Below are 26,869 nucleotides of genomic sequence, written 5' to 3'. Positions count from 1 at the left end.
TGGTGTTTCAGTGCGCCCATTTTACAGCCTGAGAAGACAGAGTCATTTCCCCCTCTTTCCCTTTTGTCTTGCCCAGGAGGCCGCTTGGACTGTTGCAGACGAGTGCATCCAGGTCATGGGCGGAATGGGCTTCATGAAGGTGAGTCAGTTGGGAGAAATCTCTTCCACCACCACCTTGTCCAAAACCACCAGTTGTCATCCACAGTGTTCGTAGTTCCAGGTTTTCATTCCCTTTTCCTTTCCAAAATGATTTCCCCCCCTTTTTTTTAATAACGGCGAGCAAATACCTGAAAGATTGTTGTACCAAAGATTGTCAAAGTGTTGGTGCTGACCTTGAAAGCCCTAAATGGCCTCAAAGACCCAGTATCCTTGAAGGAGCGTCTCCACCCCCATTATTCTGCCCAGACACTGAGGTCCAGCACCGAGGGCCTTCTGGTGGTTCCCTCATTGCGAGAAGCAAAGCTACAGGGTACCAGGCACAGGGCCTTCTCGGTAGTGGCGCCCTCCCTGTGGAACGCCCTCCCTTCAGATGTGAAGGAAATAAGCAGCTATCCTCTCTTTAAAAGACATCTGAAGGCAGCCCTGTTCAGGGAAGTTTTTAATGTATAACATAGTAGTGTATTTTTGGTCTTTGTGGAAGCTGCCCAGAGTGACTGGGGAAACCCAGCCAGATGGGCAGGGTACAAATAATAAATTATTATTATTATTACTACTACTACTACTACTACTACTACTACTACTACTACCACCTATATGCCCATTTGACCACTTTGATCTATGGAACTGGCAGTATTCCAGGTGCCAAAATAATACCCTTTCCTCATTCATAAAAAACAATCATTTTTTTAGCGTGGCAGCACCTACGCACAGGAACTCTCTGTCTGTTGACATCAGGCAGGCTCTTTTCCCTGTTCTCTTTTCATCGCCTGCTAAAAACATTTTTCTTTGGACAAGCCTGCCAAGACACGTAGAACATGGGTGTATGTTTTAATCTTTCATTTTATTGCTGATTTAATCTTCTGAGTGCTTTTAAGGTAGAGTTTTTACTGCTACTTTTTGTTTTATTCTCTTTGTGTACTGCTGTGAGGTTGTTTATTTATTTATTTTTAGACAATCAAGCCCTGTATAAATTTATGAAATAAATAAAATAACAACAGGCAGAAAAATACAAAGAGAAGAAATGAAAACACGGCTTTGTAATTTACTGAATTGATAAGAAATCAAGGAATGGGCAAAGGAAAGAGAGGTTGGGTTGTAATTTCAACTACAAATTATTTCAAAAAGGAGACAAAAGATAATTCTAAGCGACGCTAAATCCAGATATTTGCATGAACCCACAGGACCCGACATTCCAGACCTGTGTTTATACCTGAAATAAAATTAAACCAAGTGGTGAGGAAACTAATCTCGAGTGCTCTGGGACACCTTGAATTTGTTTCTCTGTGTGTGTGTGTTTTCCACAAGCAAAGCAATTTCCCAAGACTTGGAAAACCAGCAGTCCGGGTTGCCAGGACTGAAATCCTTCCAAAACTTGGCCTTTGTGGCTCAGCCCCAGATTTTCCTTTCTGAAATGAATGAAACCTGGCCTTGCGACTCTTAAGCCAAAAGCAACCTCCTGCCCCCAAATAGGAGATGGACAAAGGCTGGGTATGATTACTAGGATTCAGAAGCATGGCTGCTTTTGAATGTGGAGGCAAAACGTATACAACCCTCTCCTCCATCCTCTAGGTTGGTGGCCATCTTGTGGCAGGGAGTTCCAGAGTTTATGCACTGCGTGGAGGAGCTCTCTTTCCTTCATCTCGTCCTGAATCTGTCCTGTTCATGCTCAGGCTCTTGATTTTGAACTTGCCTTGCCCAGGACTCTGGGCCATCCACACCCTTGGATTGAAAGCCCCCCATGTTAAGGTCAGAACCGCTGGGAGAATCCTGAATCTGTCCACCTTGACCCTCCTCTCCTTCTCTTCTCGCTCTGCTGCAGGATGCCGGAGTGGAACGTGTGCTGCGTGACTTGAGAGTTTTCCGGATCTTTGAGGGAACCAATGACATCCTGCGGCTGTTTGTCGCGCTCAATGGATTTCAGGTGGGTTGTTGGGAATGTGTGTCTGTGGTTCAGAATCTGGGGAGGAGGAGGAAAGAGCGCAGTGTTTTTTAAGGCGGGAGGGGGAGCTTCTGTCTTGCCCCCGTGGCTTTCAGCCATTGATGAGAACATTGGAAGAGCTCTGTTGGATCAGGCCTAAGGCCCATCTATTCCTTTAAAAAAAATTGTTTTTAAATAAACTTTTATTATACATCAATTAAGATCAGTTTTTTGCACATTACAGTGGACACTCGGGTTGCGAACGTGATCCGTGCGGGTGGCACGTTTGCAACCCGCAGTGTTCACAACCTGCAGTGGTGCGTCTGCGCATGTGCGGGTTGCGATTTGGCGCTTCTGTACATGTGCAAAGCGCGATTTGCATGACCACCATCCGTTCCGGCACTTCCAGGTTTCGGCTCGTCTGAAAAAATGCATACCTCTGTAGCCCGAGGTATGACTGTATTAATAACATTTAACTTAGTACATACAACACATCCAGTACACACTACACATATTACAACATAAGCACACCAAACACACCCTTGACACTAACGTCTGATTCTTTTCATTGTGCTATTTTACATTTTGTTAAACTATACGCATTTCATTATCATTATTTTAGTTTCCATTTCTTCCAACTGATCTTCTTATATACTTTCTTTTTTTCCATGATTCATTCTACGTCTGCCAGGAGGTTATTTCTTTAGAAATTATCCAATCTTTATTAACTTTTTGTATTGAGTTTCTTCTTAATAAGAAGAATAATAATAAGGCCCACCTATTCCAGTGTCCGTCTTTGCAGAGGAGCCAGCCTGATGCCTCAGGGAGACAGACCCACAGGAAGGGCGTGAGGGCAGCTGTTCTCTCTCTGCTTGTTTGGTTGATTTTTTTTAATATATATATATAGAGAGAGAGAGAGACCACACTCTCCTTTATAAAATAAACAGCATCTTACAGAAATTAATATCCAAAGCAGTAAAAGCAGTGTTCCCAATGGCTAAAGTGGATTTCTTACGATACAACCTTGCAGCTCCCCGTTGGCTAGTGTTTAAGCTGTGACTAATAGCTGTTCACAGACATCTCCGTCCGTGAGTGTGGCTTAATCATCTTTGGAAGCCACATCCTGTGGCTGTAAGTTCCGCAGGTTAATTTTGCCTTTCAAATTAATTTTTTTTAAATTAATATTTCAGCATAACAATCTATCAAAAACATATCATCCTGATTCACCCCCATTCCCCCCCCCCCGAGAAAAAAGGAAAAAAGAAAAGAAAACCCACCCCCCACTCGGATTTCCCTTAGCTCCTCTCTCTGGTTTTTCAGCCCATGTTATTCTCTGCATATTATAAAATTGTAAAGGTCCTTAAATTATCTGTCTTTATATAATCCATAATAAATTTGTGTATGTTTATTCAAAACCTGCAAAGGAGTCCAGTTCATTTCTTTAAGTACTTTGTAAAAGGTTCCCATTCAGTTGTCCTTATCACGCAGTTTGTATGTCAATTTCGCCAATTCCGCCTAGTCCCATCAATTTCTCTTGCCACCGTTCTTTTGTCGGGATTTCTTCATTCTTCCATCCTTGTGCTATTAAGACTCTTGCCGCCATTGTCGCATACATAAATATGTTCTTCGATTTCCTGGGCAGGTCTTTTCCTACAATCCCAACAAAAATGCTTCAGGTTTTTTACAAATGTTAGTTGGAACATTTTCTTCAATTCGGAATCCACCTGACTTTTCAATATAACCACTCCCTTTTGCTGACCTCTCCTCTCCTCTGTCCCTACCCCAGAACGCCGGGAACGAGCTCCGCGGGTTGCAGCGTGCCATCAAGAATCCTCTTGGAAACGCTGGGCTCATCGTCAGCGAGGTTGGAAAGCGAGTCCGCAGGTACGGATCTCCCAAAGGCTAGGGCATAGCTGTCAGCTTACAGATTTGAAAATAAGGGACCAGCAGCCTCGAAAATAAGGGATCAGCAGCCAAAATAAGGGATTTTAGTCAACCAGCAACCAAGCGAAGCCTCAAGCGTTGGTTCCCACAGCGCAGCAACCCGGCAAAGGGGATGCAGCAAGGAAAACCACCGTCACCTCTCCGCTGGGAAGCGCTGAGCAAAGGCGAGTCCCCAGGCAAGGCGGCCGATTTGATTGGCACATGGCATGCAAGCTCCACCCCCCAGTCGTTCTCAGACTCCTTATTGGGTGAGCAACGCAGCCAAGCAACACAGCTGGAGCCTCCCTCCTCCCTGGCCGGCAGGGAGGGAGGGAGAGGAGCTGCTTCCTTTGAAACCCGGGAAATTTAAGGGACATCATCAATAAGGGACAGCAGCGGGACATGGCACTGGGATAAGGGACTGTCCCGCCAAATAAGGGACGCTTGACAGCTATGGGATAGGGTTGAGCATATGACAGAATTAAAGCCATGCAATTGTTGTTCATATCCCCATCCCTGAGCGGGAATACGTTTCGGGGTTCCAGCAGTGCACCCTGGGGTGGTTTCCTTTGAACGAGGCCACTGGAGGCTAGTGATCTACCATTTGGTCTACTCCAATGCACTCTACGTGGGGCTGCCCTTGGAGATGGACTGTGGCTAGCTCAGAATGGGGCTGCTAAGGGACAACATTTTGGGACCATGGACCGCCATTTTTTCAAAGCACAGGGCTGGGTGCCAGTCAGCTGGCAAGCCCAGTTCAAGGTGGAAATGCTAGCTTCTAAAGCCGTAAATGGCTTGGGACCCAAGTACTTAAGTGAGTGCCTTTCCCCCAATATCGACCCCTTCTTGTTAATTTTTCTCCCTTGATTTTTAAAATTCCTTTTTTGTAAGAGCTTTTTGAGGGCCTTTTCCTGTCAGGCGGGGTATACAGTGGTACCTCGGGTTACATACGCTTCAGGTTACAGACTCCGCTAACCCAGAAATAGTGCTTCAGGTTAAGAACTTTGCTTCAGGATGAGAACAGAAATCGGGCTCCAGCGGCGCGGCAGCAGCAGGAGGCCCCATTAGCTAAAGTGGTGCTTCAGGTTAAGAACAGTTTCAGGTTAAGTACGGATCTCCGGAACGAATTAAGTACTTAACCCGAGGTACCACTGTAAATTTTATTAAATAAACGACAACAATAGCTGCAGATTCTTTGTGGCATACAGTTTTAATTACAACTGTATCCAGGGGAGAATAGGCAGAGTAGCTGCAACTCTTAACTAAGGTGTCCAAGTTTGCTGCCTTCCCACCAGATTCTGGGGGACGTGACCAGCCCCCCCACCACCAAATGCTGTTAGCTCCCCCCCCCCCTCTGACTGCAAAAGCTGTCAAGTCAGTTGTTCTCTTTCACACATGCAGACACCTCGAGTGACATCCCCTCCAGCCAGGGGACAGTGGGGAAGAAAGGCCCGCCCGCCCCCTTTTGTCAGACTGGCTATCACCTTTCTCCTGCTATCCCGTTTCCATGGCAATGCCTTGCCCCCAATTTATATAACAAATGGGATTTTTAGCAGACCTGACCCAGGGCTGTTTAAGTAAATGAAATGAAGTAATGTGACCTAATTTGACCATTTATCTCTCTCTTCCCCTGCCACCCCGGAGGATGCCTATGAGGAGATGTGGCCATAAAATGGTTCCTCCCCCCCATTTAGCTGTGATTCCTGCTTTTCAGGGGGTTAAACTAGATGACTCCTTGGGACCTTCCAACTCCATGATTCTTCAGGCCTTGGCTATCTGGGCACTGGAAGTTACGTTGCCTCTGAATATGGAAAGCCCCACATTCAGCTTTCATCACCTTCTCCTCCTCCTCTCCTCGTCCAGTGAATCTGTTTTAATGCTCTCCTCTCTTTTTTCTTCATTTTCTCTCAAAGCAATCTGGACAGGTGGCAGCTGCCCCTTCCGCCTTGTGGCAGTGAGTTCCATAAGTTAGTCACGTGTTGCATGACCGAAACAAATAAACTCCAACCGCCCTTTTGTCGTCCTTATAAACGCCGGCTACCTTCTGCCGAACCAACCTTGAGTTTTCAGTAGATGGAGGAAAGAGAACCATTTCTCTCTCTCTGTCTGTCTTTCCACATCATTCATGATTTTTGTAAGCCTGTCTGGAGTCCTGGTTTGAGTCATTCTCTCATTGTGTGTCTCTGTTCCCCCTTCCTGATAGGCACTGTTCTGAAAGCATTTTATTTTAAGGGCTCTCCTGTTTTCTGTACCTTCTCTTGCCCTAAGAATCATGCCCTCTTTGTCTTCCTCCTGCCCCTTCCAGGAAAGCCGGTTTAGGAACGGGGATAACCTTGAAGTCCGTAGTGCACCCAAGTCTGGACTCAAGCGGTGAGCGGGTAAGTGGTGGCCTTTCAAACCCAGCTGATCTTTTGGGATCCTCTGCTCTTTGATCGATTGCATCGTTATCCCAACTTTTCGTCCTCCACTTTGCTCAGGGCAGTTCTCCTCCTCCTCACTTTGAACCCCACAGCAACCCTGTGATGTAGGTTAGGCTGAGAGAGGCAGTGACTTGGGCCCCTAAGGTTAACCTGTGAGGTTCGCGGCTGAGCAGGGATTCATCGAGTCCAACCCCCTGCCAAGCAGGAAACACCATCAGAGCACTCCTGACATATGGTTGTCAAGCCTCTGCTTAAAGACCTCCAAAGGAGGAGACTCCACCACACTCCTTGGCAGCAAATTCCACTGTCAAACAGCTCTTACTGTCAGGAAGTTCTTCCTAATGTTTAGGTGGAATCTTCTTTCTTGTAGTTTGGATCCATTGCTCCGTGTCCGCTTCTCTGGAGCAGCAGAAAACAACCTTTCTCCCTCCTCTATGTGACATCCTTTTATATATTTGAACATGGCTATCATATCACTCCTTAACCTCCTCTTCTCCAGGCTAAACATGCCCAGCTTCCTTAGCCGTTCCTCATAAGGCATCGTTTCCAAGCCTTTGACCATTTTGGTTGCCCTCCTCTGGACACGTTCCAGTTGGTCAGTGTCCTTCTTGAACTGTGGTGCCCAGAACTGGACACAGGTGCCCAGAACTGGACACAGATTCGAACCCTGATCTTACCCAGGTCCTAGCCTGGCACCCTACGCCACACTAGCTCTCCACTTGCCTTTTGAAGAGCCAAGCAGGGTTTATTTTGTATTTTTTTTTATTGCACAGATTTACATTCCACTTTCCAAATGACATGGGTTTTTTTGGGTGGGGCGAGGGTTTACATTGATTTTTGAGGATGAATACTAGAGAGCAAGTTGCAAGCATGTTGAAACAGGTTCTGAAGGAACATTGGCAAAACCAGTGTAACAAAATGCAAATTTACCCCTCTCTCCCTTTTTGCCTTGCTTACGCAGCTAATTTTGATGAATACTGTACTTTATAAACTGCATAGAGATTTCCCCCCCAGCAGTATACACTAGCAGCCAGAATTGTGGAAGCCTTCTGGAAAAAGTTTGTTTCCAAGGTTTGATGGCTCATAACACCTGATTGGCTCTCTAAACACTCAAGTTCATTGGCTACATTCGGATGAAGATAATTTTATGGTATTATTAAAAAAAAAAGTGGTGTTATGAGCCATCAAACCTCAGAAATACACTTTTTCCGAAAGGTTCCCGCAATTTTATCTTGCTAAATAAACAAAGCACTAAACTGGAGAGAGTTAGTCATATTCAGACATGTATTCTTATTTAAAAAACAAAACAAAACCTGTGGATTTTATCTATATTTTGACAAATGTGTTTGGAATTGTGAGGGGGGGCATGTCTGATAGAGAGAGGGAAACTTTTAGTTGCCTCCTCTGCATGGCTTTTGGCTGTCATATTCTCAACCTCTTCCTTCTTTTTAGGCAGTACGGGCGATCGATCTTTTTGGTGCTGTTGTAGAAGAGAAGATTCTGAAACACGGCAAAAAGATTATTGGTGAGTGTGTGTTTTTTAATCGCCAAAATGGCACCACCCATGCTCTTTCGGTTAGTTTTTTTCAAATTATTACTTCATTTGATAATGTATGTGAACCAGAGAGAACAATGATGACAACAGGGCAAAGATGAAAAGGTGGAAAAGCAAAACTGTAAAATAGGCACGTACAATGAATGCAGTTGCACATGAGTTAAGATAACAAAGTCCAAGTGAAGACTATCAACATTTATCAGTTCATCAAACAGAGTTCCAGATTGCCTTGGAAATGGTGGTTCCGCTGTATATGTCATAAAGGGATGGCAAGCCATATAAAAGGGGTCTGTAGGTTCTAGTCCTTGTCAAAATCTCAAAATTACGCATAATTTTCTTTATGATAGCTGTGAATGAGTAGCGCCAAGTTTCCAGTGTAAGATTTGGGGCAGTTTCCCATTGAGTTGCAATTACTGTTCATGCTGCCAGGATCATATATAAGATCAGTTCTTTTTACAGTATATTTGCATTGGTCTCTTCAAAAATATTCAGTAATGTTAATTTTGGACAACATGCAGTATTGTTTCTTTAGTGATATTTATCATTTCGGTCAAAGTTATATTCCAAAAATCTTGCACCAACTGAGGTTTCCACCACAAATGAAAAGTTTGCCAAGTCTATTGCAACCCCTCCAACAATTAGATGATGCAGAAGAAAACATTTTTGACATTTACAGAGGAGTGCAATACCACCTGTGTAGTAATTTTAAGGAGTTTCCCCTAAGAATACTGGAAACATTCCCCCCCCCCAATCCCTGCAAAGAATTTGTCTGTCAGTATCTAGTTCTCATACCTTTCTAAGGGGTTCTATAAATCTGTAATCAAGGCTATTTTTAATCCCATTAAATTAAAGCACAAAAGAGATGAACAATCCCAGATTCTTTAGCTACACTTGCAGGGGTGCAGTGGGGGCTAGAGAATAATAATAATAATAATAATAATAATAATAATAATAATAATAATTTATACCCCGCCCTCCCCAGCCAAGGCCTGGCTCAGAGCGGCTTACAAGCACTAATAAAAACAAGTTGAATGATTACAACTTAAAAACAAAATTAAAATACAACATTAAAATATTGAAACATTAAAATATTAAAATGTAGCCTCATCGCAGGAGGGGAAGGAAAAGAAAAAAGAAAGAGAGGGAGGGAATCAAATTGGCTCCAAGCCAAAGGCCAGGCGGAACAACTCTGTCTTACAGGCCTTGTGGAAAGAAATCAGATCCTACAGGGCCCTGGTCTCATGAAACAGAGCGTTCCACCAGGCCAGGGCCAGTGTTGAAAAGGCTCTGCTTCTGGTTGAGGCTAATCTGACTTCCTTAGGGCCCAGGGTGTTGCTATTTATGGGCCTGGAGGCTCCCCGTGGGGCATACCGGGAGAGGCGGTCCCGTGGGTACGAGGGTCCTAGGCCGTGAAGGGCTTTAAAGGTCAAAACCAGCACCTTGAACCTGACCCTGTACTCCACCGGGAGCCAGTGCAGCAGGAAAAGCACTGGGTGAATATGCTCCTATGGCAGAGACCCCATGAGGAGCCTCGCTGCATCATTCTGCACCCGCTGGAGTTTCTGGGACAGCTTCAAGGGCAGCCCCGCGTAGAGCGAATTACAGTAGTCAAGCCTGGAGGTGACCGTTGTATGGATCACCGATGCCAGGTGAGAGAGCCCAGCGGCTGGATCAGACCCCAAGGCCCACTTTGGCCAGCATCCTGTTTTCACAGTGGTCACCCAGATGCACCCAGGTCCTGCCTGCGGACTTCCGACCAGATGCCTTTTGGATGTCTGCAAGCAGGATCTGAGCACAAGAGCCAGCTCCCCTCCTGAGGTTTCCAGAAACTGGTATTCAGTAGCATTTTTGTCAAATATTGAGGGTAAGCAACTGGAGAGGAGCTGTTAGTTTCATGGACTCCTTGCAGGAGCAGCAGGAATGAGGTGGCTTCTTAAGAGAACCCAGCTGCCCACTACAGTGGTGCTCCGCAAGACGAATGCCTCGCAAGACGGAAAACTCGCTAGATGAAAGAGTTTTCCGTTTTGGAGGTGCTTCGCAAAACAAATCTCCTATGGGCTTGCTTCGCAAGACGACAATGTCTTGTGAGTTCCTGCTGGTTTTTTTCCCCTTTCACCCCCCTTTTTCTAAGCCGCTAAGCCGCTTATCAGCTGATCCGATCAGCAGATAAGCCGCTAAAAGCAGCTAAAAGCCGCTAATAGCGCTAAGCCGCTTATCAGCTGATCCGATCAGCAGATAAGCAGCTAAAAGCCGCTAAAAGCCTCTAATAGCGCTAAGCCGCTTATCAGCTGATCCGATCAGCAGATAAGCCGCTAAAAGCAGCTAAAAGCCGCTAATAGCGCTAAGCCACTTATCAGCTGATCCGATCAGCAGATAAGCAGCTAAAAGCCTCTAATAGCGCTAATTCGCTAATCTTTCAATGGGCTTGCTTCGCAAGACGAAAAAAACCGCTAGACGAAGAGAATCACAGAACGGATTCTTTTCGTCTTGCGAGGCACCACTGTATTGGGAACAGGATCCTGCGAACTTGGATCTCTTGGGGGTTTTTTTGCTGTGCTTATCTCCATTCATCCCTCTCTGGCTTCCTGGTGTAACTGCTGGTATCGTTTTTCTCTCTCTCTGCTCTTCTCCCCCCTTCCCACAAATCCCAGATGAACAATTCGTGTTGAAACGCATCGCTGACAGTGCAATTGATTTGTACGGCATGGTTGTGGTGCTCTCCAGGTAAGGCCTATTTTCCAGGAACATAGCAAGTTGCCTTGTATACTGAGTCACACCCACTGATTCATTTCTATTGTCCACCTTGACTTGGAAACGGCAGCTTTCCCAAGTTTCTGGTGGGAAGTCTCTACCAGCCCTCACTGGCAATGCCATGAAGGATCGAACCTGGAATCTTTTGCATGCAGTCAGATATGCTCCCCCACTGAGCTATGACCCTTCCCCTCTTCTGGTTGCCCCGAGGATAAGTCCCCCACCCCAGATCCCATTGGCAGGCCATGTCCTAAAATCTTAGAATGGTAGAGTTGGAAGGGACCCAAGGGTCATCTAGTCCAATCTCCTGCGACTCAGGAATCTCAGCCTTCAAGAAAGCTTCTTTCTGCGGAGCTCTGGGGTCAGTTTTCTCCCCTCCCCAAAACAAATTCTCATGCCTTTTCTGTCTTTCTCTGGTAGGGCATCCCGGTCCCTGGAGCTTGGAGAACCCACAGCCCAGCATGAGAAGATGCTTTGCGACACCTGGTGCATTGAGGTAAGGAGTTCCCCTGTTTTTGCTTTGCATGAGAACAGCCGTTGTGTTATTTAGACCCAAACGTGGCTCCCTGTTTTAAGTGATCTCTGCCCAGAAATCAGTGGTGCATGCTTCACTCTTGGGGCTGTGATTGTATTACTCATTTATTTGAAGCATTTTTTAAAAAATCCCACTCTTGGATGACCCTTTGAGTGGCTTATGAATGTAAACTATAAGGCAGTGCCTGTCTCGCTCCCTCCCTGTGAGAAGTGAGGTTACAGGGAACCAGGCAGAGGGCCTTCTCAGTAGTGGCACCTGCCCTGTGGAACGCCCTCCCACCAGATGTCAAGGAAATAAACAACTATCTGACTTTTAGAAGACACCTGAAGGCAGCCCTGTTTAGGGAAGTTTTTAATGTTTGATGTTTTATTGTGCTTTTAATTCTGTTGGGAGCCGCCCAGAGTGGCTGGGGAAACCCAGTCAGATGGGTGGGGTATAAATAATAAATTATTATTATTATTATTATTATTATTATTATTATTATTATTATTACAATTTAAAAGTCATAGCACAAAAGGAAAATGGGTCCGGAGGGAGGAAGAAAAAAACAAACCCCGAGGCACAATAATTACTTTAAGCAAAGGTGTGTGTGGCGCATCAAAGAGAGTGGAGACTTGGTACTATGTGCTGAGACCTCCACCATTTTTATGCTCCATCTCTCTCTCTTCCCCCACTCAGGCCTACGACCGCATCACTCAGAACCTGACCTCCCTGCGCTCCGACAACACGCGCCACTTCTTCAGGAACCTCCGGGGCATCTCCAAGGCGTTGGTGGAAAACGAAGGGGTGGTTTCTCACAACCCTCTGGGCATCTGAGGCGTGCCAGCTGTTCCTGGAGCTGCCTCCTACACCCTCTTTGCCCCCACCCTAAGAGATGTAACGATTAGACCCTGCAGATTCAGAAAGGAGGGGTCAACCGCCCGTAGCTCATTCCCCCTCCCAAGAGAAATATACCTCTTTGCTTTATAAATGCCTTAATGGACTCCTGTGCATTTTGGCAGGGTACGTGAAGACTAGAGTATGATCTCAGAATTGTAGAGTTGGAAGGTACCCAGAAGGTCATCCAGTCCAACCCACTGCAATTCAGGTATCTCAGCTATTCTTGTGCTCAAGTAGTAGGTCGAATTTTGAAGGAGTGGGGAGAGGCTTTCATTTGAATTCTGTATTTGGCTTCCTTTGAGAGTGTGGCAGATCTTCCCCTCCACGCATGCGCACCGTGACCTTAGCGAAGACTCTTCTCCCGTCCCCAGTGCAATTATCATAAATTCTGAGGTCAGAATTCTCTGAATTGCAAAAGGGGACCAGACTCCTAAATCCAGCTGCTTGCCTATTTCATTGGCGTCCCAGAATTCACGAGCCACTTGAGTTGGAAAGTTTAGCTATAAATCAGCGCCGTGTATAAAGCCCTCTGCCTCTGATTGCTGTATTTTCTGCGGGAGAAAAAAACCTATTAAATTGCATCAACAAATCTGAAGAGCTGCTGAAGTGGGATAGATTTTTCAGAGAAGCTGTCCGGTGTAATGCACATGTTGACATCGGAAGAGCCCTGCGGCTGGATCAGGCCCACCTAATCCAGCGTCTTGTTCTCACAGCAGCCAACCAGGTTCCCCTGTGGGAATCCCAGAAGCAGAAGCTGAATTCAAACATGCTTTTGCCACTTGTGATTCCCAACCAAGCATACTGCCTCCGACGGTGCAGTTAAAGCATAAGAAGAGCCTGGTTGCTGGATCAGGCCAATGTCCCATCTAGTCCAACGTCCTTTTCTCACGGTGGCCAGCCAGGTGCCCCAGCAGGCAGGGCCTGAATGCAACAGCAGTGCTGGCCCCATTTTGTGACTCCCAGCAACCGCCTCCAACCGTGCATGTAGATAGAACATAAACCATTGTGGCTAGCAGCCGTTTGAGAGCCTTTACCTCCAGGAGTTTGTCTCGTCCTCCTGTAAAGCCATCGTAGTTTGTGGCCACCCGCTACCTCCTTGTGGGAACGAACTCTGCAGTTTAACTTAGGTTAAATGAGAATTTCCTTTTATCCGTCTTGAATCTTCCAAGTGTTGATTTAAAAATAGTCGCTGACACACACACGCAGCAAATTAGAGGAAGGCAGCACATCAGAGAGCAGAGCATGGGGTTTTAGTACCCAGTCTGCAAGGCTTTTTACAGAGAAGGGGCTGGGGGACGTTTATAGTGGCAGAGGAAAACACGTCTTGCCAACTGGGCAGTTTCTGTGACGTTCCTGGAAGGGATTTGAGCCATTGAGGGAAAGGATTGTAAAATAAGTAGCAGAAGTGCCCTCATCCCACCCAGAATGCCAAGTCTTGCATTTTTGGTTGTATAGTATACACATCTTGGCCTCCCAGCGCTCATGTTAACTTCTTACCTCTCTTTCTCAGCCAAAATTGGGTTGGGGTTTGGCACTCGTTGGAAGTAAGAGTCTTGGAATTTAAGTCTGATGTTGCCCATGTCATTTAAAGGGGGGAAAGTTGTCACAGTTGAAATGCAATGTTGGGGGAGTGGGCCATCCCAAGCAACTTTTCCCCCTTTTGGATCTGCTGTACTAATGATTGTTGTCAACATTCCCACTTATGGATGCCATCTGATTGTAAGTGTTTTATGAACAGTGTTATTAAACATGTGAAACTGACCTGGTGTATGCTTGATGTAACTTGTCACGTTACAAACATTCCTAAAAGGAACTCTCGGCTGTGACATTTTTAAAACAACCTCCCTTTTGAAAACAATTCCAGAGCCTGAGTATTTTGCTGGATCTCAAGCCTTTCGTGAAACTTTCGCCCGATGTGTCAGGCTGCAGGCTTCAAAAGGGGCCTGACCAATACTACATCTCCCAGAATGCCCTTGGGGAGGGGGTAGAGTTTGCAATCTGTCCTGCAAATCTTTTAAGCTGGCAGCTGTTTGGGAGAGAGATTAGGAGATTAAGGTTGTACATGTACAAACTGCCTCCGAGATGCCAGTGAAAAGGCAAGGTAAGAGGGCCGTCCTGTCATTTGTTTTTATTCCTTTTGGTGAATGCGCCCCTTTCCCGTGGAACGTATTCAGGGTGCTGGCTTGAGGGGAAGGGTGGTTGCTCCATTCTAGGGCTATAAATCTTTAATCCGTTTTCCAGTTCCTGTTTTGTGCACGGTTACGCACACACTTCCTCTTAGGCTAAAAGGTGCAGGGAGAAATCCTGCCCAAGGGTGATCAGCTAATGCAGGGTGGCCGCGCTATTTCACCGCTCTTAGTCTGGGCTGAGAGAGAGCTGGTCATTCCGCTGCCCATTTTGGCACTGCGGGTTTGTTGATTAGCAACCCTAAGCCGCCTCTTATAAGGGGTATGGAGCAGGCTGGTGGCAGAGTTACTCCGTGGTGGAACATCCCCTTTGCAGGACGGATTGCCGGAAGGTCGCAGGTTCAGTCCCAAATGGTGTTTCCAGTTAGGGCTGAAATCCAGGGGAGCCTCTGCTAGTCAGTGTGGACAATATGGAGCTAGATAGACCTCCGTGATCTGATGTGGTATAAAGCAAATTCCTGTGTTCCTATGAGATGAATTATGAATAACCGTATTAGTTTGCCTTGGCAACATGTCAAGTTGAAAAGCCATACAGAAAAATATATTGGGAAATGTGTCAGTGGTAGAGCTCCTGCTCTGTATGCAGAACGTCCCAGGCATCTTCAGGTAGGGCTAGGGAAAGCTACTGCTTGAAACCACTGGCACTGAGTCTGTAGGCAGTACTGCATGATATAGTTTTATATTCTCTTGCACTCAGTTAATTCACTGAAGAGTGGGCGAGGGGTTGAGTCTGTGTCTGCTGGGATGTTTGCAACTGAGAGGTGTTTGCCCGGTGAAAATGGTATCACTTCTGGGAAGGGGTCGTAGCCCAGTGGTAGAGTATCTGTAGTGCATGCAAAGCATCCCAGATAGGGCTGGGATCTTCCCCTGCCTGAAACCCTGGAGATGCACTGCCAGTCAGTGTAGACAATACTGAGTTGTTGTTTAGTCGTTTAGTCGTGTCCGCCTCTTCGTGGCCCCCTGGACCAGAGCACGCCAGGCCCTCCTGTCTTCCACTGCCTCCCACCGTTTGGTCAAACTCATGCTGGTAGCTTCGAGAACACTGTCCCACCATCTCGTCCTCCTTCGTCCCCTTCTCCTTGGGCCCTCCATCTTTCCCAACATCAGGGTCTTTTCCAGGGAGTCTTCTCTGCTCATGAGGTAGCCAAAGTCTTGGAGCCTCAGCTTCAGGATCTGTCCTTCCAGTGAGCACTCAGGGCTGATTTCCTTCAGAATGGAGAGGTTTGATCTTCTTGCAGTCCATGGGACTCTCCAGAGTCTCCTCCAGCACCAGAATTCAAAAGCATCAATTCTTTGGCGATCAGCCTTCTTGATGGTCCAGCTCTCACTTCCATACATCACTACTGGGAAAACCATGGCTTTTACTATACGGACCTTTGTTGGCAAGGTGATGTCTCTGCATTTTAAGATGAATACTGAGTTAGATAGGCAAATAGTCTGTCTAGAGCAGCTTCTTACGTTTCCCTGTGTGTGCATGTGCTTTGGGGTGTCTGAGTATGTTTGTGTTGCAGGGATCCATAATTTGGATAGCGCTGAGGTGCTGTTGTGCACCGTGCAAGACTGTACATGGAATGAGGAACAGAGGCATTCTTACACTAGCCACATTGTCAATTTATTTTCTGAGGCTTCTGAATAGCAGTTGCTGGAAGCCTCAGAAGGGGAGAGAGCTCTTGTGCTTGGATCCTGCTTGCGGGTTTCCCTCCAGGCATCTGGTTGGCTGCTGTGAGAACAGGATGATGGAACAGGATCTATTGGACTGATCCAACAAGGATCAGACAGAAGTGAGACTCTGATCCAATTGACTTGGGAACACTGTGTGAACAGAACAGGTGAAGTGTGTCTGTGTGTTACGCATTGTGCAGCAAAGCAATGCAGCCACATTTCATAGAATTGTAGATTTGGAAGGGACCTCCTTCCAGGCTGATGCAATGCATTTCCAGAATAAGCATGAATATATGCCTATTTCCTATCCCTAATCTATTTATTTTAAACAAGGAGGCTTGTGTACCTCCTTGCTGAGAGGAGTAGGGAATCCCTTTAACCAGGACCAAAAGAATACTAACTGCACATGTGCAGAGATGCCCTTCTTTATTACTTTGCATGTCCTGAGGCTCAACCATGACAATAGGAACTAGTCCCAGGACTCTGGGCTAACTCAAAACATCCCAAAGGGCTGTAGCTCAATGGCAGAACATCCACTTTGCATGCAGAAGATCCCACATTCAATCCCCAGCAATATCTCCAGGTAGGGCAGGGAAAATTTCCATGTCTGAAACTATGGAGAGTCACTGCTAGTCAGCTTCTTACATACCTAGCCAATTAATAATTTGTATAGGCCTAAATGCACTAGGAGGGAGCATATTTATAATTTTTAAAACAGCCACTGCTTTGGAGTAGGCTAAAGGAGCCTTGTCCCCCCAGGGCTCTGTCTCCAACAATGGATACAGCTTTAGGGGCCTCAGGATGAACAAGAATAAGTCCACGTGCTGCAGTGTCTTTGCGGCTATTGCCAGGTGCATTCCTGACCTTGGTAAGCTGTGAGAAATTGAGACTTCCATATTTCTGTAGAGCATTTATAAACCTTCCGCCAAAAGGTTCCTACAGTAGTATACAAAACCAAAAGAAAGGCACTTCCTGTCTGCAAGCTTGCAATCTGCAAGACACAACACACAAGGCAAAAAAGTTGGGGAGGGAGGAGGGGAAAAGCAAGCTCAGATAGCAGTCCTGGTTCTTATAATGGGGTCATATAGTTCTGGCTATGCAGATTCTGGGCATCTTGAAGAGCAAATCATTCCTTAAAGAATTCCTTCGCACCCCACCCCTAGTGAAATCTGGGAAAACAGCGGGTGCTAATATATTGGGGGGGGGGGCATGAGGGCAGGGCTGCCACAGCAACAGATACCTTCGCTCAGACAGCTGATCTGGGGGCAGGTGAAATCACTGCTTTTTTCTGGGGGGATGCGGGGGTATGCACACCCCTAAACATTTTGTACTTTTGTCCATTTACTGTATTTATTTCCCCCGATTTGAACTATAAAATGGTGATTTTCTTGAGTCAAAATGAGAGTGCTCCTAAAGATTTTTTATTAGAAAAAAAGGACTGGGTGAAATCCTTGCAGGACTGTGGCGGAAATGACTGGCAGAATCCGAGACCAGGGAGAAGAGTTGGTGGAAGAAGATTGGAAGAAATTTAAAGACTATTTGCAGAAATACTGTAAAATTAATGAATGTTAAAATGATGTTGGAATGGAAATAAGTGGTTTTGGTAATAAGGTTAATAAGAATATGCAAATATAGATCGTTATATGGATGGAAATATATAGTTATAATAGGTTAAGATACAGAGCAAAGATAAATGAAAGAGGGTAAGGATTGGCTGAAAGGATTTTGTAAACGGGAATACAAAAAGCGGAGGTGTGAGGAGGTCAAGGAAATAAGTAAATGAGCCTAAAGATATTGAAAAATGGATTTTTTCTTTTTTATTCCCCCCCCTCTTTTTTCCCCCAGCCAGCTGTTTTTTGTATTTTGTATTTTCTTTTTTCTCTTTTAGGTCCTCTTTTTGGTGTTTTTCTTGTTATCTTTTTTCTTTTTTTGTGAAATCTGTGTTTATGTGTAATCTTTGGTATAGTTTTCTTGGTTCTTTGAACCTATGTTTGTTGTAAAATTTTAATAAATATTTTATATATATAAAAAAGAAATCCTTGCAGGACTGATTGTGTCACTGCCCTCCCTTGTGGATTGTGCCTGCGGTGACTCTCAGCAACATCTGAATGTGCGCAAACTGGTTCCATTTAAAAACATCTGTGCTTGAGATGATACGAAATGTTCTGCCTGTAATGAAGATTGGTGAAAATGTGTGAAAATTTTTCAGTTAACTAGCAGTGGCATATATGCACATAATGTGTCATGTGTGCTGTCTTACCAGCCTTCATCCCCCAAGCTGGTCCCCTCCAGATGTTTTGTACTACAGCTCCCATGCTGGCTGGGGCTGATGGGAGTTGTAGTCCAAACATCCTTAGATAGTAGGGAAGGCTGGTCCTACCATTAGTGTGACCTGTTGCTTACGGTGAAGAGAGCAATTATGTTGTTCGATCTATTTCTGTCCTGCTTTTCCTCTCCAAGGAGCCCTAGTGACAAGCAACGAAATAACGACACCTTTTTTAAAATAAAAAGCAATATTAAAAACATTGGAGAAAGGACGTAGCTGGTGGGTTGTTCCTCATGCAAGTAACAACTTTGTTTGTAGCATTCAAACTCTAAAAAACTCTTAGCCCAAGAGTTGGTGAACAGGATGTTATAAGCAAGTTTACAGAAAACTCTGCAGAGCATTTCCTTTGCTCCTCAGAGTTCTGTAGGGTTGCCACATTTTAAAAAGTGAAAATCCTTTTCGTTGAGCTTTTTTTTTCAGTTTTGACCGAAGTCGTTGAACTTCTTTTGCAAAATCTCTGGGGGAAAAATACATTTTTGAGCTGTTCTGAAGGAAATTACCGTATTTTTCGCTCTATAGGACGCACCGGACCATAGGAAGGGGAGAACAGGGGGGGGGGGAGCATTCTCCCCCTCTAAGCTCAGTGCCCCTTCAGCGAAGCGGCAGGAGAAACGGAGCCCCTTCCATTTCAATAAAAGGTTTTATATATATATATATATATATATATATATATATATATATATATATATATGCTTTCGTAGATTTTCACGGGTACAGGAATGCAGGTTTTGGTGTCTTCGGGTGTCTTCCCGTGTAAGAGTTGGGGTGTCTAGGCGACGTTTCGACGAGGTCTCACTCGTCATCTTCAGGCTGGTGCTTTCGGCTTCTTGTTACTGGAACAGAGCAGGATCTCAGTGTTTGAGTTCCTATAAATACTGTTGAGGGGGTGTGGTATATAGCCTCCAACGTTCTGGGCAGAGGGGAAGTTCCCAGGTTAGTGTGTCTTTTCTTCTTTTGTTCCTTAATTACTTGAGGGATATCTTGAGTGATTTCTTGAGTGATATTCTGAGTACCACTTAGGTGGGTCATTAAGTGTGGATTAGTTGCTAAAGCTTTCGTGTCTTGACCTCTTGAGCTTGTGAAGAGTTTTTCTGAGAAGATGGCTGTACTGCACTTAGTTGTGCTCTGGCTTGGCTTCGTGTATAGGGGCGAGCTGTGGTTTTAGAAGGAGCACCTATGGGATCACCCCTCTCACCGGTCATCGCAAATTTGTACATGGAACACTTTGAAACCAATGCTTTAGACAAGTCAGAACACAAACCCAAACTTTGGCTCAGATATGTTGACGACACCTTTGTAATTTGGCCACACGGGAAAGAAAAACTAGATAGCTTCCTCACACATCTCAACAGCCTACACCCCAAAATACAATTCACTATGGAAATAGAAGCCAACAACCAACTTCCCTTCCTTGACGTCCTAATCTACAAAAAACCTGATGGCTCCTTAGGACACACTATCTACCAGAAAAAAACACACACCAACCGCTACTTACATGCACAATCACACCACCACCCTGCACAAATAAACTCCGTAGCCAAGACTCTCATCTCTAGAACCAAACGCCTGGCTGACAAAGACCACTTGACAACTGAGTTACAGAATCTCTCAAATGTGTTAATCGCCAATGGATACCAGCAAAACAGGGTTACGAAGCTAATCCAAAAAGAAACACCCCCCAAAAACCAAGACACAGAAGAAAACAATGGCATGGCCCTCCTTCCTTATATCAAGGGCACTACAGATAAAATTAGCAAAATCCTCCATAAACACAATATCAAAACAGCCTTTTGCACCAACCAAAAAATAGCCAATATCCTCAGAAACCCCAAAGATAAAATCCAGTTGGAAAACCAAGGGGTCTATGAAATACCCTGCAAAGTCTGCCCAGCCACGTACATTGGACAAACAAACAGACGAATAAATGCACGTATCGCAGAACACAAGAATGCCGTCAAAAAAGAAGAAAAAACCTCCTCTCTTTTCCAACACATGAAAGAAACAGGACACGAAATTAATTTTGCAGATTCCAAATTGCTCTTTAACATGGAACATCACCACAAGAGAATAATCATGGAAGCCATCGAGATAGAGAAACACCCCCACAACATGAACAAGCGTGACGACACGTCCCGCCTGCCAGACATCTGGAAATTAGCCCTCCCCACAAAAACCGACACCAGAACCAGAGGCACACAGAACGCCATCACCAATCAACCACACCAGACCCAAACCCAGACCCTCTCCACAGATAAATTACAGACTCCATCCAGTAGCCAAACCATAGTGGCACCTCCGGATGCTGCACCCCTCTGCAATCCCTACACAGATCTGGCTGGCACAGGGCACAAAACCACAGCTCGCCCCTATACACGAAGCCAAGCCAGAGCACAACTAAGTGCAGTACAGCCATCTTCTCAGAAAAACTCTTCACAAGCTCAAGAGGTCAAGACACGAAAGCTTTAGCAACTAATCCACACTTAATGACCCACCTAAGTGGTACTCAGAATATCACTCAAGAAATCACTCAAGATATCCCTCAAGTAATTAAGGAACAAAAGAAGAAAAGACACACTAACCTGGGAACTTCCCCTCTGCCCAGAACGTTGGAGGCTATATACCACACCCCCTCAACAGTATTTATAGGAACTCAAACACTGATATCCTGCTCTGTTCCAGTAACAAGAAGCCGAAAGCACCAGCCTGAAGATGACGAGTGAGACCTCGTCGAAACGTCGCCTAGACACCCCAACTCTTACACGGGAAGACACCCGAAGACACCAAAACCTGCATTCCTGTACCCGTGAAAATCTACGAAAGCAAATATCTCACCTCTACGGGGAGGAAACCTTCCAGCTGACAAGAACCTACGAGAAACTAGAAATCCGAAGAGCCACCATCTTATGTGATCTCTTGTTCCTACGCAACTGCCGAGACAACAACTTAATTCCCACATGCTTCCAACTTAAATTCCACTCTAAAACCCCAGCTACCGAAAGGATCCTGAAACGAACTGAACTATCCCTAATCAGAAACGAAATACATAAGAAAAGATACCTACTAAACCAAACCAACAAAGATCTGCTCACTCTTCACCTCAAACTTTGTAACAAAATCCACCCTGCACTCTGGGACAAATGCAAACAACTAGCCGTCTGGAGAGCTGAAACTGAGACCTCACATAAGACAGACAGACACACCAACAAACTCCACAAACTAGAGAAACGCCAGAAGCCCAGCCACCCTCCACAACAACCCATGAAACAAACAGTACATAACATATCAGACAGGATCCTCACCCCAACTGAAACCAAAGTACTCTCCAAAGGTTTCAACTTTGCAGTCGCCCCGAGACGCATCCCCACGGAAAACATCATATGCGGAGTCGAAGCTAGCCTAACCAAAATCGACCCAGATGAAGCCAATAAAATCAGACTTGAAGTCACCAACATCCTCTGCTCCAGCAAACCACCCAGAAGCAATTTACACAAAGAAGAACAGAAAGCACTCACCAACCTGAGGAAAGACAACAACATAATCATTCTCCCAGCAGACAAAGGTAATGCCACTGTTGTGATGAACACATCGGACTACCAAGCAAAACTATCAAATCTACTCCAAGACCCTACCCACCAACCTATAAAAACAGATCCCACCACCTATCTGGAAAAAACCACCAAATCCAAAATAAAAGCCTCTCCTATCAGTGAAGAAATCCAGCTAAGAATCATCCCCAGAGAAAAATCATCCAGATGCCCCAAACTCTACGGTCTCCCCAAGATACACAAAGAAGGAACACCACTCAGACCAATAGTCAGCTCCATAGGCTCACCTCTACAAAATCTCGCTAAATTTCTCGCTAAGCAACTTCAGCCCTATGCAGAATCCATCGCTTCACACGTTACTAACTCCTTCCAGTTCATAGAAACAATAAAGAAGCAAAACCTACATCCCGATGACCTACTTGTGAGCTTCGATGTTGTATCTCTCTTCACTCAAGTGCCCATTAATGAAGCCTTGACAGCCATTCAAAACAAATACAATCCCCCCGAATACATCCTGGACCTGACCAACCACTGCCTAACCAACACGTACTTCATCCACAATGGACAAAGATACAAACAGATAGAAGGAGCACCTATGGGATCACCCCTCTCACCGGTCATCGCAAATTTGTACATGGAACACTTTGAAACCAATGCTTTAGACAAGTCAGAACACAAACCCAAACTTTGGCTCAGATATGTTGACGACACCTTTGTAATTTGGCCACACGGGAAAGAAAAACTAGATAGCTTCCTCACACATCTCAACAGCCTACACCCCAAAATACAATTCACTATGGAAATAGAAGCCAACAACCAACTTCCCTTCCTTGACGTCCTAATCTACAAAAAACCTGATGGCTCCTTAGGACACACTATCTACCAGAAAAAAACACACACCAACCGCTACTTACATGCACAATCACACCACCACCCTGCACAAATAAACTCCGTAGCCAAGACTCTCATCTCTAGAACCAAACGCCTGGCTGACAAAGACCACTTGACAACTGAGTTACAGAATCTCTCAAATGTGTTAATCGCCAATGGATACCAGCAAAACAGGGTTACGAAGCTAATCCAAAAAGAAACACCCCCCAAAAACCAAGACACAGAAGAAAACAATGGCATGGCCCTCCTTCCTTATATCAAGGGCACTACAGATAAAATTAGCAAAATCCTCCATAAACACAATATCAAAACAGCCTTTTGCACCAACCAAAAAATAACCAATATCCTCAGAAACCCCAAAGATAAAATCCAGTTGGAAAACCAAGGGGTCTATGAAATACCCTGCAAAGTCTGCCCAGCCACGTACATTGGACAAACAAACAGACGAATAAATGCACGTATCGCAGAACACAAGAATGCCGTCAAAAAAGAAGAAAAAACCTCCTCTCTTTTCCAACACATGAAAGAAACAGGACACGAAATTAATTTTGCAGATTCCAAATTGCTCTTTAACATGGAACATCACCACAAGAGAATAATCATGGAAGCCATCGAGATAGAGAAACACCCCCACAACATGAACAAGCGTGACGACACGTCCCGCCTGCCAGACATCTGGAAATTAGCCCTCCCCACAAAAACCGACACCAGAACCAGAGGCACACAGAACGCCATCACCAATCAACCACACCAGACCCAAACCCAGACCCTCTCCACAGATAAATTACAGACTCCATCCAGTAGCCAAACCATAGTGGCACCTCCGGATGCTGCACCCCTCTGCAATCCCTACACAGATCTGGCTGGCACAGGGCACAAAACCACAGCTCGCCCCTATACACGAAGCCAAGCCAGAGCACAACTAAGTGCAGTACAGCCATCTTCTCAGAAAAACTCTTCACAAGCTCAAGAGGTCAAGACACGAAAGCTTTAGCAACTAATCCACACTTAATGACCCACCTAAGTGGTACTCAGAATATCACTCAAGAAATCACTCAAGATATCCCTCAAGTAATTAAGGAACAAAAGAAGAAAAGACACACTAACCTGGGAACTTCCCCTCTGCCCAGAACGTTGGAGGCTATATACCACACCCCCTCAACAGTATTTATAGGAACTCAAACACTGAGATCCTGCTCTGTTCCAGTAACAAGAAGCCGAAAGCACCAGCCTGAAGATGACGAGTGAGACCTCGTCGAAACGTCGCCTAGACACCCCAACTCTTACACGGGAAGACACCCGAAGACACCAAAACCTGCATATATATATATATATATGCTTTCGTAGATTTTCACGGGTACAGGAATGCAGGTTTTGGTGTCTTCGGGTGTCTTCCCGTGTAAGAGTTGGGGTGTCTAGGCGACGTTTCGACGAGGTCTCACTCGTCATCTTCAGGCTGGTGCCTACGGCTTCTTGTTACTGGAACAGAGCAGGATCTCAGTGTTTGAGTTCCTATAAATACTGTTGAGGGGGTGTGGTGTATTCTGGGCAGAGAGGAAGTTCCCAGGATAGTGTGACTTTTCTTCTTTTGTTCCTTAATTACTTGAGGGATATCTTGAGTGATTTCTTGAGTGATATATATATATATATTATTAAATTTCACTTAGATAACCAAAAGAAAAAAACAAAACAACAGTTACAGAAAAAGGAAAAAAGAAAAAAAAGGAAAAACATCCATACATAACACAAAAATAACATCAATTTCCGTTACAGTTCCTTGTCTTATTCCTTGAATCTTTATATCTTTACATGATTAAATCTTTTCTCTCCACACCTGTTGACCTCCTTCCCTCCCGATTTCAGGCTTCTTAATCAAAAATTCTTTCTTTTTTCTGCAGCTAAGAGTTGTTATGGTTTGCGCGTCATAAGATTTATAGCAAACCTGCAGTAGTTTTTAAGTTTCTATAGTTTCCTTCAATATATGCCATAAATTTATTCCAATCGCTAATAAACTTTGTATTTTTTTGGTTTCTAATTTTTTTGCGTCAATAAAAGTTTTATTCTTGTAAATGTCTGCTAGGTGATTTAGCCTTTGTGCTGCGTGATGTGATGGAATAATGGGTGATAAACCAAGGAGATTGGTTTATTAGTGGGGTTGGGGACAATATGCCTACTTTTTCTTTCCATGCCTTAAAAATGGATAGTGTGAAACTATTTAGTGTTGTGGGGAGTTTTTTTCCAGCTTGTTTTGGAGGAAGGGATATGTATCTAACTCCAACTGATCCAACTGTCTCCTAGAATGTATGTTATGATGCGTGTTTGGTTGCCAAGGTAGTAGTATTCTATATTGTGAATTCCCCATCCTCAGTCTGAGGTTGAGAAGAGCAAGTAGTTGAGACCTGTTCTTTAAGTTTTGTACGATAAAATGAGTGGTTGTAATTTGTTCGGCCACATACTCAGATGGTTTGGTAGATGGTGGAATGGAAGGGTTGAGAGTGGGTAGGTTAATTTTGGAAGGGTGATCATTTTGATCGTGGCTATTTTATCTGAGAGAGTGAAGTTAGTATTGTTCCATCGCCTCAGGTCTTTGTTAATTTCTCGCCATGGGGATTTTTAATTATGGAGGTATAATTTGTTGAGGTTTCTGGATATTTGAACCCCTAGGTATCTGAATTTGGTACAACAGAGTTTTATCTTTATTTTATGCATTTTTGGATATGAGGGAGTGTTGAAACACATTGCCTCAGAGAATGGCAAATTAGGTTATTCGAGTATATAGAGTTAGCAAAAATGACACAGAAGATCAGGTATCAGAAAAACACTAAATTTATTAATGATTGGAACAAATTCATTACATACATGGAAACAAATTTAGGAAATATTAAAATCACAGTAGGGGTAATATAAAACCGGCGATGTAGAGATAAAAGTGGTGAAAAGACTCTGCAGAAGAAAACATTGGGATACAGCTCAAACCGTGGTGGAGGGAAGTCAGTTCAACAATACAGTATGAATCTAATGTCTTTGTTATGTGACTTTTTTGTGCCTTTGTATTTTGCTTTATTTCTTTTTTTCCCTCTTTTTTATCCTTTTTGGATTGTTTTGGTGTGTTTTTTTTTGGTGTATATGTCAGAAATAAAATAAAAAGAATTTTTTTTAAAAAAAAGAAACACATTGCCTCAGATTTGGCAAACTTCACTTGTTGGCCTGACACCACTGCAAAAGTGTTGAGTTCTTTGGCTAGGTGATTGCTGTATTCATAGGGCATGGTGTTGTGACCATTAGGCCTGCAAAGAGCCCTAGTTTATGTGTTTTACCTTTTATTTCCACTCCCTTGATATTCGGGGCTGCCCCGAGTTGGATTGCTAGAGGTCCTAGGGCCACGATGAATAGGAAGGCTTCCCTGTTTGTGCCTCTTTGGATTGCTATAGTGTTCGAGTCCATATTGTTATGGGTAGCTAAAATCTGCACTTCCGACTTGGGTTGCCATACGTCCGGATTTTCCCGGGCATTTTTTAAAAAGCGAATTCTGCCCAGACACTGTTTGTGACGGTCAAATCCTGGCTATGTTGGACGTATGGCAACCCTAGAGTTCTGTGTAACATAGGAGCTTGGGAACACAGGAAGTTGCCTTATACCGAGTCAGGTCATTGGGGTCCATCTAACTCAGTATTGTCAACACTGACTGGCAGCACTGCCTCTCTGGGGCATTTTCCCCAACCCTATCTGAAGATGCTATTGAGAACCTTCTGCATGCAAAACACAGGCGTGCTCTCACTAGGCTACAACCCCTTTCCCAAAAAGGCCTTGCTTCCATTAGTATAGTGTATTTTAAAATGGGGTTTTAGAGTTTTATGTAGTTTTGTGGTAGTTTTATGTAGTTTTGTGGTAGTTTTATGTAGTTTCTCAATTTCATTGTTCTGCATGGGACAATGACAATAAAGATATCGTATATATCGTATACTTAAAACAAAAGAAAATAAATGAGCTTATAGGCTAAATGAAAGCGTTCTTTCTCTCAGCGACTTCACAGGGTCTCAGGAACTGGGAATGCCAAAGTCTCATTTTGCTCTGCCCTCTTGATTCAAAATGGCTCCCAGCTCTCAGACGACAGGAACC

General features: G+C 44.6%; 1 protein-coding gene across 1 annotated transcript in view; it reads left to right on the top strand.

The window, feature by feature from the left end:
- ACADVL (acyl-CoA dehydrogenase very long chain) overlaps window positions 1-13,901 on the top strand; it is a 35,003-nt gene extending 21,102 nt beyond the window's left edge. The window contains exons 13-20 of the mRNA XM_083472639.1: window positions 77-139; window positions 1,979-2,080; window positions 3,864-3,961; window positions 6,306-6,378; window positions 7,873-7,945; window positions 10,627-10,699; window positions 11,147-11,222; window positions 11,940-13,901. Of these exons, the coding sequence (XP_083328765.1) occupies window positions 77-139; window positions 1,979-2,080; window positions 3,864-3,961; window positions 6,306-6,378; window positions 7,873-7,945; window positions 10,627-10,699; window positions 11,147-11,222; window positions 11,940-12,077 (696 nt within the window). The 3' untranslated portion in view covers window positions 12,078-13,901. The remainder of the gene's footprint in view (window positions 1-76; window positions 140-1,978; window positions 2,081-3,863; window positions 3,962-6,305; window positions 6,379-7,872; window positions 7,946-10,626; window positions 10,700-11,146; window positions 11,223-11,939) is intronic.
- The last annotated feature ends 12,968 nt before the right edge of the window (window positions 13,902-26,869 follow it).

The sequence above is a fragment of the Podarcis liolepis genome, assembly GCF_965112155.1.
Source record: "Podarcis liolepis genome assembly, chromosome: 13".
Taxonomy (NCBI): Eukaryota; Metazoa; Chordata; class Lepidosauria; order Squamata; family Lacertidae; genus Podarcis; species Podarcis liolepis.
Note: the sequence above shows the minus strand (reverse complement) of the source record. Positions and strands in the feature narration are given on the sequence as shown.